Here is a 15497-nt window from a genome sequence, read left to right on the forward strand (position 1 = left end):
ACTAATTTCTGCTAGAGAGAGAGAGAGAGAGAGTGTGTGTGTGTGTGTGTGTGTGTGTGTGTGTGTGTGTGTGTGTGTGTGTGTGTGTGTGTGTGTGTGTGTCGCGCGTGCGCCCACAATCAGGAACGGGGTCCATTTGGTAACTATCCTCAAGTTCAAATGTCATTATGGTATATGCAGTCAAGACTGATCAGTGAAGGCCACCATTGGTTATAGATCTAAAGGGCAGGGAGACCTGGAAGCGGATAGCGTAAAAGGTGAAGGGGAAGGAAGTCATTCATTCGAAATGCAAAACCTTGCACCCCTTAGCTTTACATTATAAGCAGGTCAGTTGGTCGGATTACGTGTGTGTCAGCAAGCATATCCTTTTTATAAAGACATCCACCATTTTTCCCATCAGATTCATGAAAAACTAAGCAGTGCCCTCGTGGAGATGGAGCCATTCCTGCTGGTTGACTTAGTCTGGTCTCTGTGTATATTGCAGCAAGTAAACCATTTATACCTCAGTCAAGTACTAGATCACCATTTCTTCCAAAGAATCACAGGTATGCCTTTATTTTAACTCAATTTGTTACAGCATCTCAGATTGTTATGGTGCAAAAGGAGGCCAGGGGCCATGTGCCCAATTGTGCTGGCACCAATTCTCTTACCAAGTGCCAATATCACACTTCACCACACTGGGAAAAATCATTTCTATCAAGTAATCGCCCAATGCCTGTTGAATGCCTCAACTGAAATCCATGTTTAATCAGTACATTTCATACCCTAACTATTCACTGTATACCCTAACTATTCACATCACCCTCGCTACTTTTGCACATGACTTTAAAATTTTGCCTGCTCAGAGCAGGAACAGCTTCTCAATATCTAATCTATCCCACCTGCTCATGATTTTGAAAACCCCAACTGGAAATCTTCTCTCAGCCTTCTCTCGGAGAACAATCCCAAGTTCTTCAATTTATCCTCAGAACTGAAATTTCTCATTTCTGTTTCCTTTCTTGTAAATCTCTTCAGTGCACTCTCAAATAAATTCCCATCTTTGTTACAATATATTTCTCTCAACTTTACACAATATTCCAGCTGAGGTCTGAAAGGGTCTTATACACGTTCAACATCACCTCCCTGCTCTTGTACTCTATACACCTGTTAATAAAGCTGAGAACACTATGCTGTATGAATTGCTCTCTTCACCTGTCCTGCCACCTTCAATGATCTGAGCATATATATACTCAGGTCTTTCAGCTTCTACACCTCTTTTGGAGTTAGTACCTCTTATTTTATATTGTCTTTCATAGGGGTTGGTTAGCTCAGTTGGCTGGCTGTTTTGCAATGTAGAATGATCTCAGCAGCTTGAGTTCAATTTCCACACCATCTGGGGTTGCCATGGTGATTCTCCTTTCTGCCTTTCCCCTTACCAGAGGTGTGGGGACCCTCAGATTAAACCACCAGTATTCTTCTTTCTCTAATGAGAAAGCAGCCCTATAATCCAGTCAGTCTATTTTGACTTGACTTTGGTCAAAGAACATTAAAAGAGAACAAAACTGCATCGCTTTGCACTTCTCTGCATTGCGATCCAGATCGCAAATAAATATCAGGAAAAGTAATTGTCCCAATACCAAACTCTGGAGAACTCCACGTCAAATCTTCCTGCAGCCCAACAATATCTATCAACCATTATCATGTTTTCCATCACTCAACCAATTTTGTAACCATGTAGCTACCTCACTATCTACCATGACCTATAACTTTCCTCTCAAGTCTATTGCATGGCACTGTACCAAATGTCTTCTGGAAGCCCATGTATACCACATCTCTAACATTGCCCTCATTGACCCTTTGTTATTTCTTCAAAAAAACCTCCTATAAGTTAGTCAAATACAATTTCCCTTTTAGAAGTTTGTGCTGAGTCTTTGTAATCAACTGTATTTTTCTATGTGATTACTAATTCTATCCAAAAATTGTTCCTAGTCATTCCCCCACCACTCAAGTTAACCTAACTGGTCTGTAATTGCTGTGATCATCCTTATACCCTTTCTGGAATAAGGTGCAATTCTCCAGTCCTCTGGTACCTACCTTGAGTCCAGGGAAAACTGAAAGGTGCCAGTGCCCCTGAAATTTCTACCTTCATTTCTTTCAAAATGTCATCCAGTCTCTGTGCAATGTCAGCATTCAGTGCTAACAATCTGTCCTTAGTAATTTTGTACTGCTCAAGACAGAGTTTCCTCCCCTGTCACCATAGCCTGGGCAGCATCCTTCTCTTTTGAAAAGGCAGATGCAAAGTATTCATTTAACAAACTGGCTATAACCCCTGCTTCTATTTGGATATCACCTGATTGGTCTCTGAGTGGCCCTACTCATTCTCCAACTGCTCTCTTATTGCTTACTTGCCTATAGAAGATCTTAAGGTTCCTTTACGTTAGGTATGAGTCTTTGCTCTTAGTTGCTCTTTGCTTCTCTTTTTCATTTTTGCACCTCTGCACTAAATTATTGTTCTGGCCTTATGTCTGTCATGTTTAAAACTTTTATGATATTGAGTTGGTTGGTCACCCAAAATGTAGGAGTTTACATCCCACCATAAGAAATTATGAAATTGACTAAGTCTTGTAGTTAGTGGGCCATGGAAACTGTCAGATTAGCTGATTCACTAATGTTGTTTAGGAATGTGAAGTTGCAGGAGTAACCTAGTCTGGACCAGCATATGCTTCCAGCCACACACACACACACACACACACACACACACACACACACACACACACACACAAAAATCACCAAAGCTCCTCAGTTGGACAACTGGTTGTTGCTGTATTATGCAGCTACACAATACCCGTGACTTCAAAAGTAATTTGTTGGCTATACTTCCAGGTATCATACATTCAAACACGAATCAGGAATGGATCCTGTAGCCCTCCAGTTTTAAAAAAATCTTTTATGTGGGCATTGTTGGTTTCTGAGCATTTATTGCCTGTACCGAGTTGCCCTCGAGGAGGTGGTGGTGAGCTTCCTCCTTGAGTCACTGCAGTCCAAGTGCTGTAGGTTGACCCACAATGCCCTTAGGGAGAGACTTCCAGGATTTTGACCCAGTGACAGTGAAGGTGGCCCATGTATCTGCTCCATTATTCTGTAAAATTACAGCTGAACTGATTGTTATCTCAAATCCACAATCTCACCTACCCCAGTCTCCTTTCAGTTCCTACCCAAGAAGAATCTATCTTTCTCGACCTTGATATATTCAAAGACTCTGCTACAAACCACCATCTGAGGCAGAGAATTTCGAATACACATGACTTGCTGAGAGAAGAAAAGCTTTGTCTCATTTCTGGTTTAAATGGGTGACCCCTGATTTTTAAATAGTGACTCCTAGTTCTATGTTTTCCCATATGAGTAATCATAGTCTCCATTTCCCTTCAGGATCTTGTATGTTTCAATCAATTCACCACTTACTCTTTAAGCTTCAGCTGATACAAGGGTAGCCTGTCCAATCTTTCCTCATGAACCACTCACTCTAATGACTTGTCAAGTCAACTACCTGAACTGATTTCAGCACATACTCACATCAAATGCAGGAGAAAAGCTAAGGCTGGAATAAGGAAGGCTAAGAGGAAGCATGGAAAATTGTGCTAAAACAAATAGCAAAATGTTCTTCAAATATATTATCAGTAAAAGATTAGTGAAGGATTGAGTTGGGCCTATAAGAACTAAGCAGGGTAAGCTGCTCATTGAAGCAAAAGACTAAATGAATATTTTGCTTCTGTCTTTACCAAATTAGAAGGTGGTGATGATGGTCTAGTTGAAAATGTAGCTGTTGAGCAACTGAGCAGTATAGTGATAAGAAAGAAAAGGTGCTTATAGAGGCTGGCAGTGCTCCAGGTGGAGGAGTCACCAGGCCTGAATGGGATCCATCTTAGATTGCTGAAAGAGGTTAGGGAGCAAATTGCAGAGTCATTGACAGAAAGTTTCCAGGTCCCTCTGAACACTGGTTTGTCCCAATGAGTGGAGGATTGCAAATGTGAAACTATTGTTAAAGAAGGGGGCAAAGAATAACCCAGGAAACTACAGATCTATCACCTTGTCATCAACTGTGGGAAAAGAGATGGAGGCTATAATTGAGTTCTTTGGCAAGATTGTAAACTGAAAATAAGTATAGATGGCTATTTATTAGATCGAAGATGAATTAAAAGTGTCCCTTCTCAGGGATCGGTGTTGTGACCCTTGTTTTTTCTGATTTATGTAAATGGTTTGGAGATGGATGTTGAGGGCAAAAATATCTATATTTGCAGATGATACTAAGTGAGGGAGAATACTAAATTGTGAGGATGACACCGAGCAACTTCAAAGGAACATGGATAAGTTGATCAAATGGGCAGACATATGGCAGATGAATTTCAGTGCAGAGAAATATGAGGTAAATCGTTTTGGTGGAAGAAACAAGGAGAGACAGTACAGGCTCAGTGGTACAACTTCAAGGAGAGTGCAAGAGCAGAGGGACCTTGGGATTCACGTGCATGTTTCTCTGAAAATGATCAGGCAAGTTGAAATAACTGTCAAGAAGGCTAAAGGATCCTTGGGTTTATAAATGGAGGTACAGAGTATAAAAGCAAGCAAATAATGCTACACTCTACAAATCATTGGTCAGACCACATTTGGAGTACTGTGTTCAGTTCTGGGCACCTTCATTAAAGCCCTGGAGAGAGTTCAGAGGAGATTTAGTAAGGATGAAGCATTTTAGATTAGAGAAATTGGACTTCTACTCATTGGAACAGAGAAGATTAAGAGGTGATCTTACTGAGTTGTTCAAAATCATGAATAACTTTGACAGGATAATGAATGATATTCTGTTTCCACTAGTTGATCTATCAGTAACTAGGGGCCACAATGACAAGATTGTCAGCGAGAGAGCCAGGAGAGAGATCAGGAGAAACTTCTTTATTCAGAGAGTTGTTCAGATTCGGAATGCACCACGTGTGAGAGTGGTTGAGAATGATTCTATGTGAGATTTCAAAGACAGCTCGATTTATATTTGAAAGTGATGAACTTAGAGAATTACTGACATAGGGCTGAAGAACAGGACTAGTTGTGTAGGAGAAAATTACTGCAGATGCTGGAATCTACTGAAACAAAAAGGCTTGAGGGAGTTCTCTCTCTCTCTCTCTCTCTCTCTCTCTCTCTTCCCTCCCCCTCCCCCACCCACCTACGATGCTGCCTGTTCAGATATGATGGGCCAAATGGCCTCCTCCTGTTCTATGATTCTATGTCATGTCACCAGTGTCCTGTATAATTGAATCAAAACCTTCCTGCTTTTGTATTCAATTCACTACTGTCATATCATAATTCTATGTTCTAACCTTCTGTGATTCATTCACTAGATTATCCGGACCTTCATCCCAGAACTCTGCGACCTCTCACATTCAGATAATATGCTACCTTTATATTCTTCATGCCAAAATGGACAATTTCACATTTTCCACACTATACTGCATTTGCCAGATCTTTGCTCTCTCACTTCACCTATTTACATCCTGCTGCAGAGTCCTAACTAGGCACTGCAATTAAGCCTGATCCTGCTGTCAAGAAGCAGCTGCTACAAGTACAACTTACTTTCCTACTTGAAACGTAAATAATGAGAGTGCTTTTGCTTCACGTAATTAAATTGGTCTTGGAAGCCAAGTATGAGTGACTGCATTCTAAAATGATTTGTTTCGTGTATAACCTTATGACATGTGGATGTGTTTCAGCTACATATTGCAAATAAGGATGGGAACAATTCCCTGGGGGGACTGCCACTACTGCATTTCTTTGTCTCTGTTTTCACTATTGCTAGAAGGAATCCAGACACAGAAAAGTGAAAACTACAAACTGAAGTTGGTCCATATCAATGCAACAGCCCAACTCGAGTGCTCTGACTATAATGGTCCCTATTTACCAACTCACTGTTTGGACTCGTGGATCTCAGGAACCAGGAAGAACTTAAGTCCACTCAGCAGTGGTGTGCGTGAGATGTTGCAAACTGCTGTTGGAGATCAGACCAAGTGTCGCTGTGGTGTCAACACTACGTATGGTTGGGTAATTGGTAAGTATGTAGAATTAGTTATTTTTCTTCACTAATTTTACCGTATCCTGTTCTTGAATGTTTTTGAACTTCATTTCTATTGACAGCATTGACCTGACCCAAATGGCAATTCTGCACTTGTGTCTGGACATTGAATGTTGGTAAACTGTTTGGTCCAATTGGGCACTGCAGTTGAACTTGATATTGCCATCAAGATGCAGCTGCCACGTGCAATAGTCAGCAGGAGTCATTAGATAACATACAGGGACTCAGTGCTGGGCTGACTTTCCTCTTCCAAACTTAGCATGTCTACACAATAAAATTTTAAACATACAATAAGTTTTTACTTCAAGTTGTGGTTGTGTTCCTCAAACTCCGAATTTTAATGAATCCAAGGTTCTCTTAGGAATCAATGTTAAAAGTCAAAGTTTGGTTCTTTTGGAAATTTCACTCAAACATCAATGAACAAGTTCAATTACATTCATAGCTGAAAAAGGTTGCAAGATAAAAAATATCACTAAATATTTAATAAATGCTGTATATAATTACATATATGCACTAGTTATACATTACTTTTAGATCATGCTTGTCCAGGCCAGTACTGGGTGAGAATTGAGTCTGCAGAGAAGTGAGGCTGGGAAGGAACACCAGGGGTTTGAGAGAATCGGGAAATAAGTCCTGTAGGAGAAATGACATGCAGGGAAGAGGTGGGAGCTGGACAGAGTCTATGCAGAGATCCAGAACTGGAGGCATGTCTGAGAGCCAGAGGCAGCAACAAGAGGGATCTGAGAGAGTGAGGATGCCCTAGGGATAAAAGTCATGTGTGCAAAACTATACTGACACTTCAGTGTTGTTGAGACAACACATTAAATGAGTCAATATTAAACTGTATATTTGAGAGCACTATGAGGGTCATTTATATTGCTGGAGCTGCTGTTCTTTTGAAGATAATAAAAGCAGTACTTGTTTCTTATTGATCCTGCATACGTATTGAGGAGTTTGCCTAGTTGATCAAAAACAGATTAACTGGCCATTCATTTCATTGCTGCTTGTCATGAAGAATATAATTTTCCTTCTTGTTTTTTTTTACGGGGATTAATCACTTAAATAGTTGAGTCCTGCAGTGTTCAATCCAACTTGTAGAAATCAAGAATATGGTCCTGGGCAGACATTAATACCAAATGTTTGCAGCACAGAATGAGGATATTCGGGCTGTTTTTTTTTGGACAATCCAAATCTAATCCCACAGACATTTTAGCACATAACCTAGGCAGCGAGCCCTGTGCAATTTTACATCTTCTTTGGTGTCCTCCTTTGAATCAAACCTCACACCAGCTGAACTGAGTTTTGGTTTAAAAAAGGGGTTTAAAGATCAGCCTTGAAAGGGTGAAGCAAGAAGTCTGACTCAAGCATTGTGAGCTTATGCAAAGCTGTATGTCAAACATTGTGGAAGTACTGTTGCGTATTTGGCAGAGAAATAAATGTTGTGTTTTGTGGGGTGAAGGTATTAGTGTGGTGGGAGATGATTAAAAGTGTGATGGGAATAGGATTAAGTGGAGAGCTTGCTCAAAGATCAATGAGTTGAAATATCACCACCTGTGCTCTTGATGTCTGATTCTTTGACATTAGAAATTCCATGACGCTCTTCAGAAAATTTTGGAAGATTCTCCCAATTAATGACCAATATTATCTCTCAAAGAGCATCAAACAGCTTCTCACTCATTGCTGTTTTTTGAAAGTTGCTGTTTGGAATGGCTGCTTGTGTTTGTTCACAGAACAACATTTTTTTTGCACCATTGCAACATAAGGTGCTATTGATTGATTGAATGCTGCTAATGCAGGTAATCATTCATTTGCTTTGGTGAGCACCAGAAGATTTGTTTCACTTATTTTCTTTTTAGCCTCCTGTTTTGTACCCAATAAAGTTGCCTTGGCTGAGAACACCAGCCTTTGGGTATGGGTTGTGATATCCTTGTGTCCAGTTAGCTGTGCCACATGTCCTACAGCTTCATTGCACTGGAGTTAGAATGTTACATCTTGTGTTCTTTATTCATAGATGGAGAAGTTGTGCTTGATTCTGAGAATAAGCCTCTTGTTGTGCAGGAATACACTTCTCCACATGGACCACAGTCAGAGGGGTCAAAACCTCTTCCCTTTGGAGCCAAGAGGTAAGGAGTGAGTGAAGATTGGATAAAAAGTATCAATAATAAAAATGATCCATTCTGCCTTAAATGCCATTTAACCAGATTTGAATAATTCTAGTTAGCATGTAACGTGAGGATCTCTCACACCTGGGTCAGATACAGGCCCCAGAAGTTAAATGCAGATCATGAAGAGTCCAGGAGGGCATGCCAGGAGCTGCACTAGGCACACCTCAAAATGAAATGTCAATTTTCTGAAGATACCAAACACCATAAGCAGGAAGTGATACAGCTAAGCAATCCCATAGTGACAGATTATATCTAAGCTCTGCAGTCCTTCCACATCCAGTTGTGAATTGTGGTGGACAATTAAACAACTCACTGGATGATGCAGCTTCACATATATCCCTATCCTCAATGATGAGAGAGCCCAGCCATCAGTGCAAATGTTCGCATTAGCAATAATCTTCAGCCAAAACTGCCAAGTGGATGATCCATTTTGGCCTCCAGAGGTCCCTGGCATCACAGCTGCCGGTCTTCAACCAATTTGATTCATTCCACGTGATATCAAGTATTGGTTAGAAGCATTGGGCCTTGCAAAGCTATGGGTCCTGACAACATTTTGAAGACATGTGCCCCAGAACTTGCTTCTACACTAGCCAAGCTGTCCCAGTACATCTGCAAAACTGGCATCTAACTGACAATGTGGAAGGTTTTCCCTGTAAGTCCTGGACACAAAGTAGGACAAATCCAACGTGGACATTTATTGCTTCGTCAGTTTACTATCGATCATCAGTGAAGTGATGAAATACTGCTTTCAAGCAGCATCTGCTCATTGATGCCCAGTTTGAATTCTGCTGGAACAACTCAGCTCCTGACCTCATTACAGCCTTGGTTCCAATATGGACAAAAGAGCTAGATTCCAAAGGGGAGAGTGACAATCCTTGACATCAATGCCACATTTGATTGGGTCTGGCATCAATCTGCATCTAGCAAAACTGGAGTCAATGGGAATCAGGGGGAAATCTTATTACTGATTGGAGACATACCTGGCACATAGGAAGATAGTTGTGGTTATTTGAAGTCAGCCATCTTGGCTCTGGAAGTTCCTCAGGGTAGTGTCCTAGTCCCAACCATCTTCAACTCCATCATAAGGTCAGAAGTGGCGATGTTGAATAATGTTCACCATCATTTGAGGCTCTTCAGATACTGAAGCAGCCCATGTCCAAATGCAGCAAGGCCTGGATAATATCTAGGTTTGAACTCACAATTGGCAGGTAACTTCTTGCCACACAAATGCCAGGTAAGATCACCACCAATAAGAAATAACCTAACTACCACCTCATGACTTGCATTGGTATTAATCACTGAATCCCACACTATCAACATCCTGGGGTTTACCATTGACCAGGAACTGAGCTGAACTGTTACACCATGTCTATAAGGGCAGGTCAGAGGCTAGGAAAACTGCAGCAAGTAACTCTCCACATCCGCAGACTATTAGTCACTCCACCGACAATGCTCAGAGGCAGCGGTGTGTACTGTCTAAGAGAAACATTGCAGAAGTTCACCAAAGATCCTTAGACAGTACTTTCTATACCCATGACCACAACTATCTAGAAGGACAAGGACAGCAGATATATGGGAACAATACTATCTGCAAGTTCCCCATCAAATCGCTCACCATCCTGAACTAGAAATGTATCACCATTCCTCCAGTTGGGTCAAATCCTGGAATTCCTTCCCTAGCGGGTCAACGTACAGCACATGGACTGCAGCAGTTCAACACGACAGCTCACCACCACCTCCTCCAAGCCAACTAGGGACAGGCAATAAATGCTGGCCCAGTCAGTGACACCCACACCCCACAAGTAAATATGTCTTTTAAAAAGAAATTACAGTTTGGCTATGCTGAGTGGGTTTATTTGTAGCGTGATTAAATGAGATCATATTTGGGGTAATATGCTCTTCATGTTAAATATAGAAGCAGGTGATGTTATCAAACCCAGCCGGCAAGGATTATTTAACTGTGTCATATTTGACAAACATAATGGTTTTTTATTCAAGAAGCGATTGAGCAGATAAAGTGCATACAATGGATGTAGTTTGTATAGATTGTCAGAAATCTTGCTCAGTAATGAATTAAAGCACATAATTCAAAGTAATTTTGATTGACAAATTGGAAATGGGAAACAAAATATTTTGGTGACTGAGTGTTGCTCTCCATGGTGGTCATTTCTGGGTCCACTAATTTTTTTTCTCTATAGTTGGTTTGGTTTTGAACATAGGAAGGAGAAAGTGAGGACTGCAGATGCTGGAGATCAGAGCTGAAAATGTGTTGCTGGAAAAGCGCAGCAGGTCAGGCAGCATCCAAGGAGCAGGAGAATCGACGTTTCGGGCATGAGCCCTTCTTCAGGAATGAAGAAGGGCTCATGCCCGAAACGTCGATTCTCCTGCTCCTTGGACGCTGCCTGACTTGCTGTGCTTTTCCAGCAACACATTTTCAGCTTTGAACATAGGAAGCCAAATTGAAATTTTCAACAAATGCATTAGTTGGAGATTTGAGGTATCATTGAGAAAGGTTGTAAAAGACCTGAGTACGCATAGATGGCACACAAATTAATATGTAATATGCTGTTACATGGTTGGGTTGTCTGTACCATGGCCTTTTCCTTTCTAAGCGTTTTAGGTTGACTCTTGATTTGAACATCATTTTAATTTTACAGATTGGCATTTGTGGCTCGAGAATTCCCAAACTACAACTCACGGAGTCGGGACCTACTTGGGCGTTTCGCTATGGCCCGTCGGCATTTGCTAGCTGCTGGATTCTTGGTTGTAGATGTAAGCTTCCATCTATTTTTGGGAAGTAGCAAGAAACTACTGTGCTCCATGTTGTGTGTAGAACCCAACCAGTGCACAAGCACCAAACTGCATTGAAGCCAGACTGCTATGAAGTCTGGCAGATGGGGAAGTCAGCCAAAGGAAGTGTATGGAGACTATGTCTGTCACAGGAGGAGGAGACTTCATAACGTGACAGAACAGGAGGTTCAACCGGAGGGAGAGGGAGGATGCAAAGAGGAGATTTTCATTTTAAACCTGTTAACTAACTAGGAGCCAGGAAAACCTCAAGGCAAAGCTACATCAGTTCAAGAGAAAACTATTGGATGCTATTATAATGAAAACTGCCAGTTGTTAAATTTAATTCTTAGATTGGGATCTGATCTAACTTTACTAATCAGTCTACCATGCGGAACTTTATCGAATGCCTTGCTGAAGTCCATACAGACAATATCTATTGCTCTGCTTTCATCAGTCTTCTTTGGTACCTCTTCAAAAAAAAACACTCAATGAAGTTAGTGGGACACTATTTGCAACTCATAAGGTGATGTTGACTATCCCTAGGCAATCTTTCCCTTTCCAAATGCATGTAAATCCTGCTCCTCCGAATCCTGTTATGAAGTTGAAGGCGCGGTTGGCTTAATTAACAGAGGGATTCGCCTGTCTGTTGTAACAGATTTGGGGCATTTGAGAATTTAAAAGTGGTACTAATCATAGTACTCCCAAATCTGTTAGGACATGGGGGAGAACCCCTCTGTTAATTAAACCAAAAACCCAGAAAAGCTCACCTCGATTATGACCTGTTAAAATAAGGGTGACGGAGAATTCCCAAATTCCAATAATTGAAGAAAATAATATCAACTTATTTTCTAACCCTAAAAGTCAACATTAAAAAAACCTATTCATAACTCTAAGCCCCCTTTCTCTTAACTGCTTACTATCTGCCTCTAAGTCTATAACAATATGCTGTTCCATTGAGACACTCACTAAAATTACATCAACTTAATTTCAAAGCCACACAGTCGCTGTTTTCTTCTGTATCTTCACTCCTCCAACTGTTGATCTCCCTGGGTCGTCATCTTTTTCTGCGAGTATGTTTCACGTGGAAAGATACTTTTGATGGAGAGTGTTTTCTAATTTCTTTGAGAGCAAAATGTTATATTTGTAGTTAGCTCACTCTCTCTCTACAGCAGTTGTTCTCTGACCAATTTTCAAAATGTCTGCATTTTATACCCCCAACACCGGATAGTCTCCCCAACACCGGATAGTCTCATTGGTTCAGTGTTGGCAAAACAAATTCAAACTCGATTGGGTTTTGGTATTGTGGGGCATAATTTAAATTAGTTAAACTTGGATTGTTGTCAAAACAGTACCCAAAACTTGATATCCGTTTCACAGCCATATGTTACACATTTTCAATTTTCCAGTACACTCTAGGACTGCCATCTTAGTTCAAAACAGCATTCTCTCTCTTAAAGGTATAGTACACGCCTGCAGTTTCATAACAGTCCCCTCCAACAACTTATCCACTATTGTTGTAAGGTACATTCCCTAGCTTTTCCTCACTACCTTTCTTAGTGTCATACAGTACAGAAACAGACCCTTTCGTCCAACTTAGCCATGCTGACCAAGTTTCCCAAACTAAACTAGTCCTACTTGTCTGCTTTCGGCCTGTTTCCCCCTAAAACTTTCCTATTCATACCTGTCCAAATGTCTTTAAAATGTTGTTACTGAACCTGCATCTATAACTTTGGAGGTGTGGCGGAGGAAGGAGAAGCAAAAGGAAGAACAAAAAAAGGGAGAAAAGATGAAAAGGAGGAGGAAGCAAAGTAGCAAAGGATAGGAAGCCACCAGATGCTAAATGGTTGGAAGATGGTGATGCTGAAAATGGCGGAGCATCAAGTGACTCTTCTAGGGGGAGAAGGAAACACAACACCAGGACCACCATCTCCCATCCCAAGCCAGGAACAACACATGCCCTAAAGTACCCAACAGATGGTTACGACACACTCAGATGTAACCCAACACCCAGTAGGTAGACTGGATACATCAGAGGGCCACTAATTTCAAACACTCAGGTACAACAGAAATCCGGATGCCCCCACAACATCCAGACATGTAAAACAGATACCTCAAGGTTCCCCATCACCCAAGTTATGTACAACACATACACCAGTTCCACCAATATCTAGCAGACAGATATAACAGGAACCCCAAAGCATTGCCCACACCCAACTGGATTAAACAGAAACCCCAATGCTGTCTCACATTCACCCCTGAATGCCATATTGCTCGATCAGGTGGTCTCTGCAGTGCCTTGGCCACCTGGCAGTCGTCATCTCCACTGTCTTGGAGGCAGCTGAACCAGCCAGAGTCACTGCCTTTGGAGAGTTAAATAATGGCATCACATTAGTCAACCTCCACTCTTCCAGCACCTCAGCACAGCTATCGATGATACAAATATCTCAACAAGGAATGCAGCAATCACTTCCCTAGCTTTCCACAAAGTTCTGGGAAACACTTGATCAGTTTCTGGGTGTTTACCCACATTTTATGCTTTTTAAGAACTCCAGTGTCTCCTTTTTGGTAATATAGGCTTTTTTCAAGACGTCACTATTTATTTCCCCAAGTTCCCTAGCTTTCATGCAAAATAATTGTTTAGTATTTCATCCATCTCCTGTGGTTCCACACATAGACAGCCACATTGATCTTTAAGGGGCCCTATTCTCTCCCTACTCTTTTGCTCTTGATGTACTTATAGAATCTCTTTGGATTCTTCTTAACTCGAATTGCCAAAACTATCTGATACCCCTTGCCCTCCTAATTCTCCAACTGCAGTTATATTGCTGGAGGGACTTATTCAATCCCAGTTGTCTATAGCTGGTAGAATCCTCCTCCTTTTTCCTGACCACTTTCTCTAGTTATCTAGCATCCCCTATAACAGCAACCTTGCCCTTCACACTAACAGAAACATACTGTCTCTGAACTCTCATTATCTCAGTTTTAAAGGCCTCCCACTTCTCACCTGTCCCTTCACCTGCAACCAGACTCCCCCAATCAACATTTGAAATTTCCTGCCTAATACTAGTAAATTTGGCCTTAATCTAATGTAGGACTTTAACTTTTTGATTGTCCATCTTTTTCCATAACTATATTATTATTATTATCACTTGCCCCAAAGTGCTCCTGCACTGACACCTCAGTCACTTGCCATATCTTATTTCCCAACAGAAGATCAAGCATTGCTATTTTTATCATATGTATATCCACATATTGAATAAAAAACGTTTTTTTGTAGACATTTAGCAAATTCCTCCCCATTAACCCCTTAACACTATAGACTATCAAGTCTACATTTGGAGAGTTAAAATCCCCTAACGTTACAACTTTCTTATTCTAACAGATCTCTGACATCTCCTTACATATTCGCTTCCCTTGAGAAAATTTCAAGTGGACTTTTCAAAAGAAATTGTGCTCTATCTCAGTTATATTGCAGCATAAACTATGTACATATTCAGGATTTCTTTACAGTGAATAGCTTGAATATTGAGGTAACTTTTGTTTATTGTACCTGCCCCATTCCCTGGACCTTTTTTCCTCTGCAGGTTCCATACTATGATTGGCTGGAGTTGAAATCTGACTGGCAGAAGGTTGCATACCTAAAGGACAAGATGGGTAAAGCCATTGCTGAGGACATGGTACAATGAAGTGCAGAGACCTCCACCACAATGCTGTGATTCAGAAACCGGCTCTGAAGCCAAAATATTCCTGTTGAAATTCATGCGACAAAAAAAAAATTCAGTGGAGTTGGAACTTGGAGAGATTTGTACTGTACAGACATATTTTAAATTAAAAAAGTATTCAGTTCACAACAAGGATTGTGTGGGAGATGCAAGCAATTATTTGCTCGTTTTACATATCATGCTCGATCCTGTTTCTGTTTGAAGCCTTCCTCCTAGCTGCTAACCCCCTTTGATGTTTTTATCTACTTGCAAGTAGGTGACATTCACTGAATCCAGGTCTCGAACAGTGGGGAATGGAAATTTTCATTGGCTGCATTCCACTGTCATGGAATGGTGGTTTGCAACATGGTGGTCAGCTAAGTTAAGCACCACCTGGTTTGGCTCAGGAATCCCATTTTGCTTCAGTGTCGTAGTGAGTATCCTCACTTGTAATCTGATCTACATCCATACCCCAAATTGGAGGTAGTCGATCACATTTGAAAAACTTTGAAACAGTAATCCACTCACCTCAGGTACAGTTCAAATGATTCTGAATTGTTTTATTCCTGGAGCAGTTTTTTTGTGACAAAACCAGAAATTGCAAGAAATGCTCAATAGGTCTGGCAGCATTTGTGGAAAGAAACCAGAGTTAACATTTCAGGTTGAGTGACCCTTCTTCAGAACTGCCATCATACCTCTCTCCACCATTTCTCCTCATGTTGCTGATAAAATCTATATGATATTTCAGCG

General features: G+C 41.0%; 1 protein-coding gene across 1 annotated transcript in view; it reads left to right on the forward strand.

Moving 5' to 3' along the window:
* Nucleotides 1-14900, forward strand: part of tbrg4 (transforming growth factor beta regulator 4) — a 44891-nt gene extending 29991 nt beyond the window's left edge. The window contains exons 7-11 of the mRNA XM_060823732.1: nt 401-545; nt 5819-6067; nt 8103-8214; nt 10914-11028; nt 14631-14900. Coding sequence (XP_060679715.1) covers nt 401-545; nt 5819-6067; nt 8103-8214; nt 10914-11028; nt 14631-14732 — 723 coding nt within the window. The 3' untranslated portion in view covers nt 14733-14900. The remainder of the gene's footprint in view (nt 1-400; nt 546-5818; nt 6068-8102; nt 8215-10913; nt 11029-14630) is intronic.
* Nucleotides 14901-15497: the final 597 nt, after the last annotated feature.

This window comes from Hemiscyllium ocellatum, chromosome 4 (genome assembly GCF_020745735.1).
Source record: "Hemiscyllium ocellatum isolate sHemOce1 chromosome 4, sHemOce1.pat.X.cur, whole genome shotgun sequence".
In the NCBI taxonomy this organism is placed as follows: Eukaryota; Metazoa; Chordata; class Chondrichthyes; order Orectolobiformes; family Hemiscylliidae; genus Hemiscyllium; species Hemiscyllium ocellatum.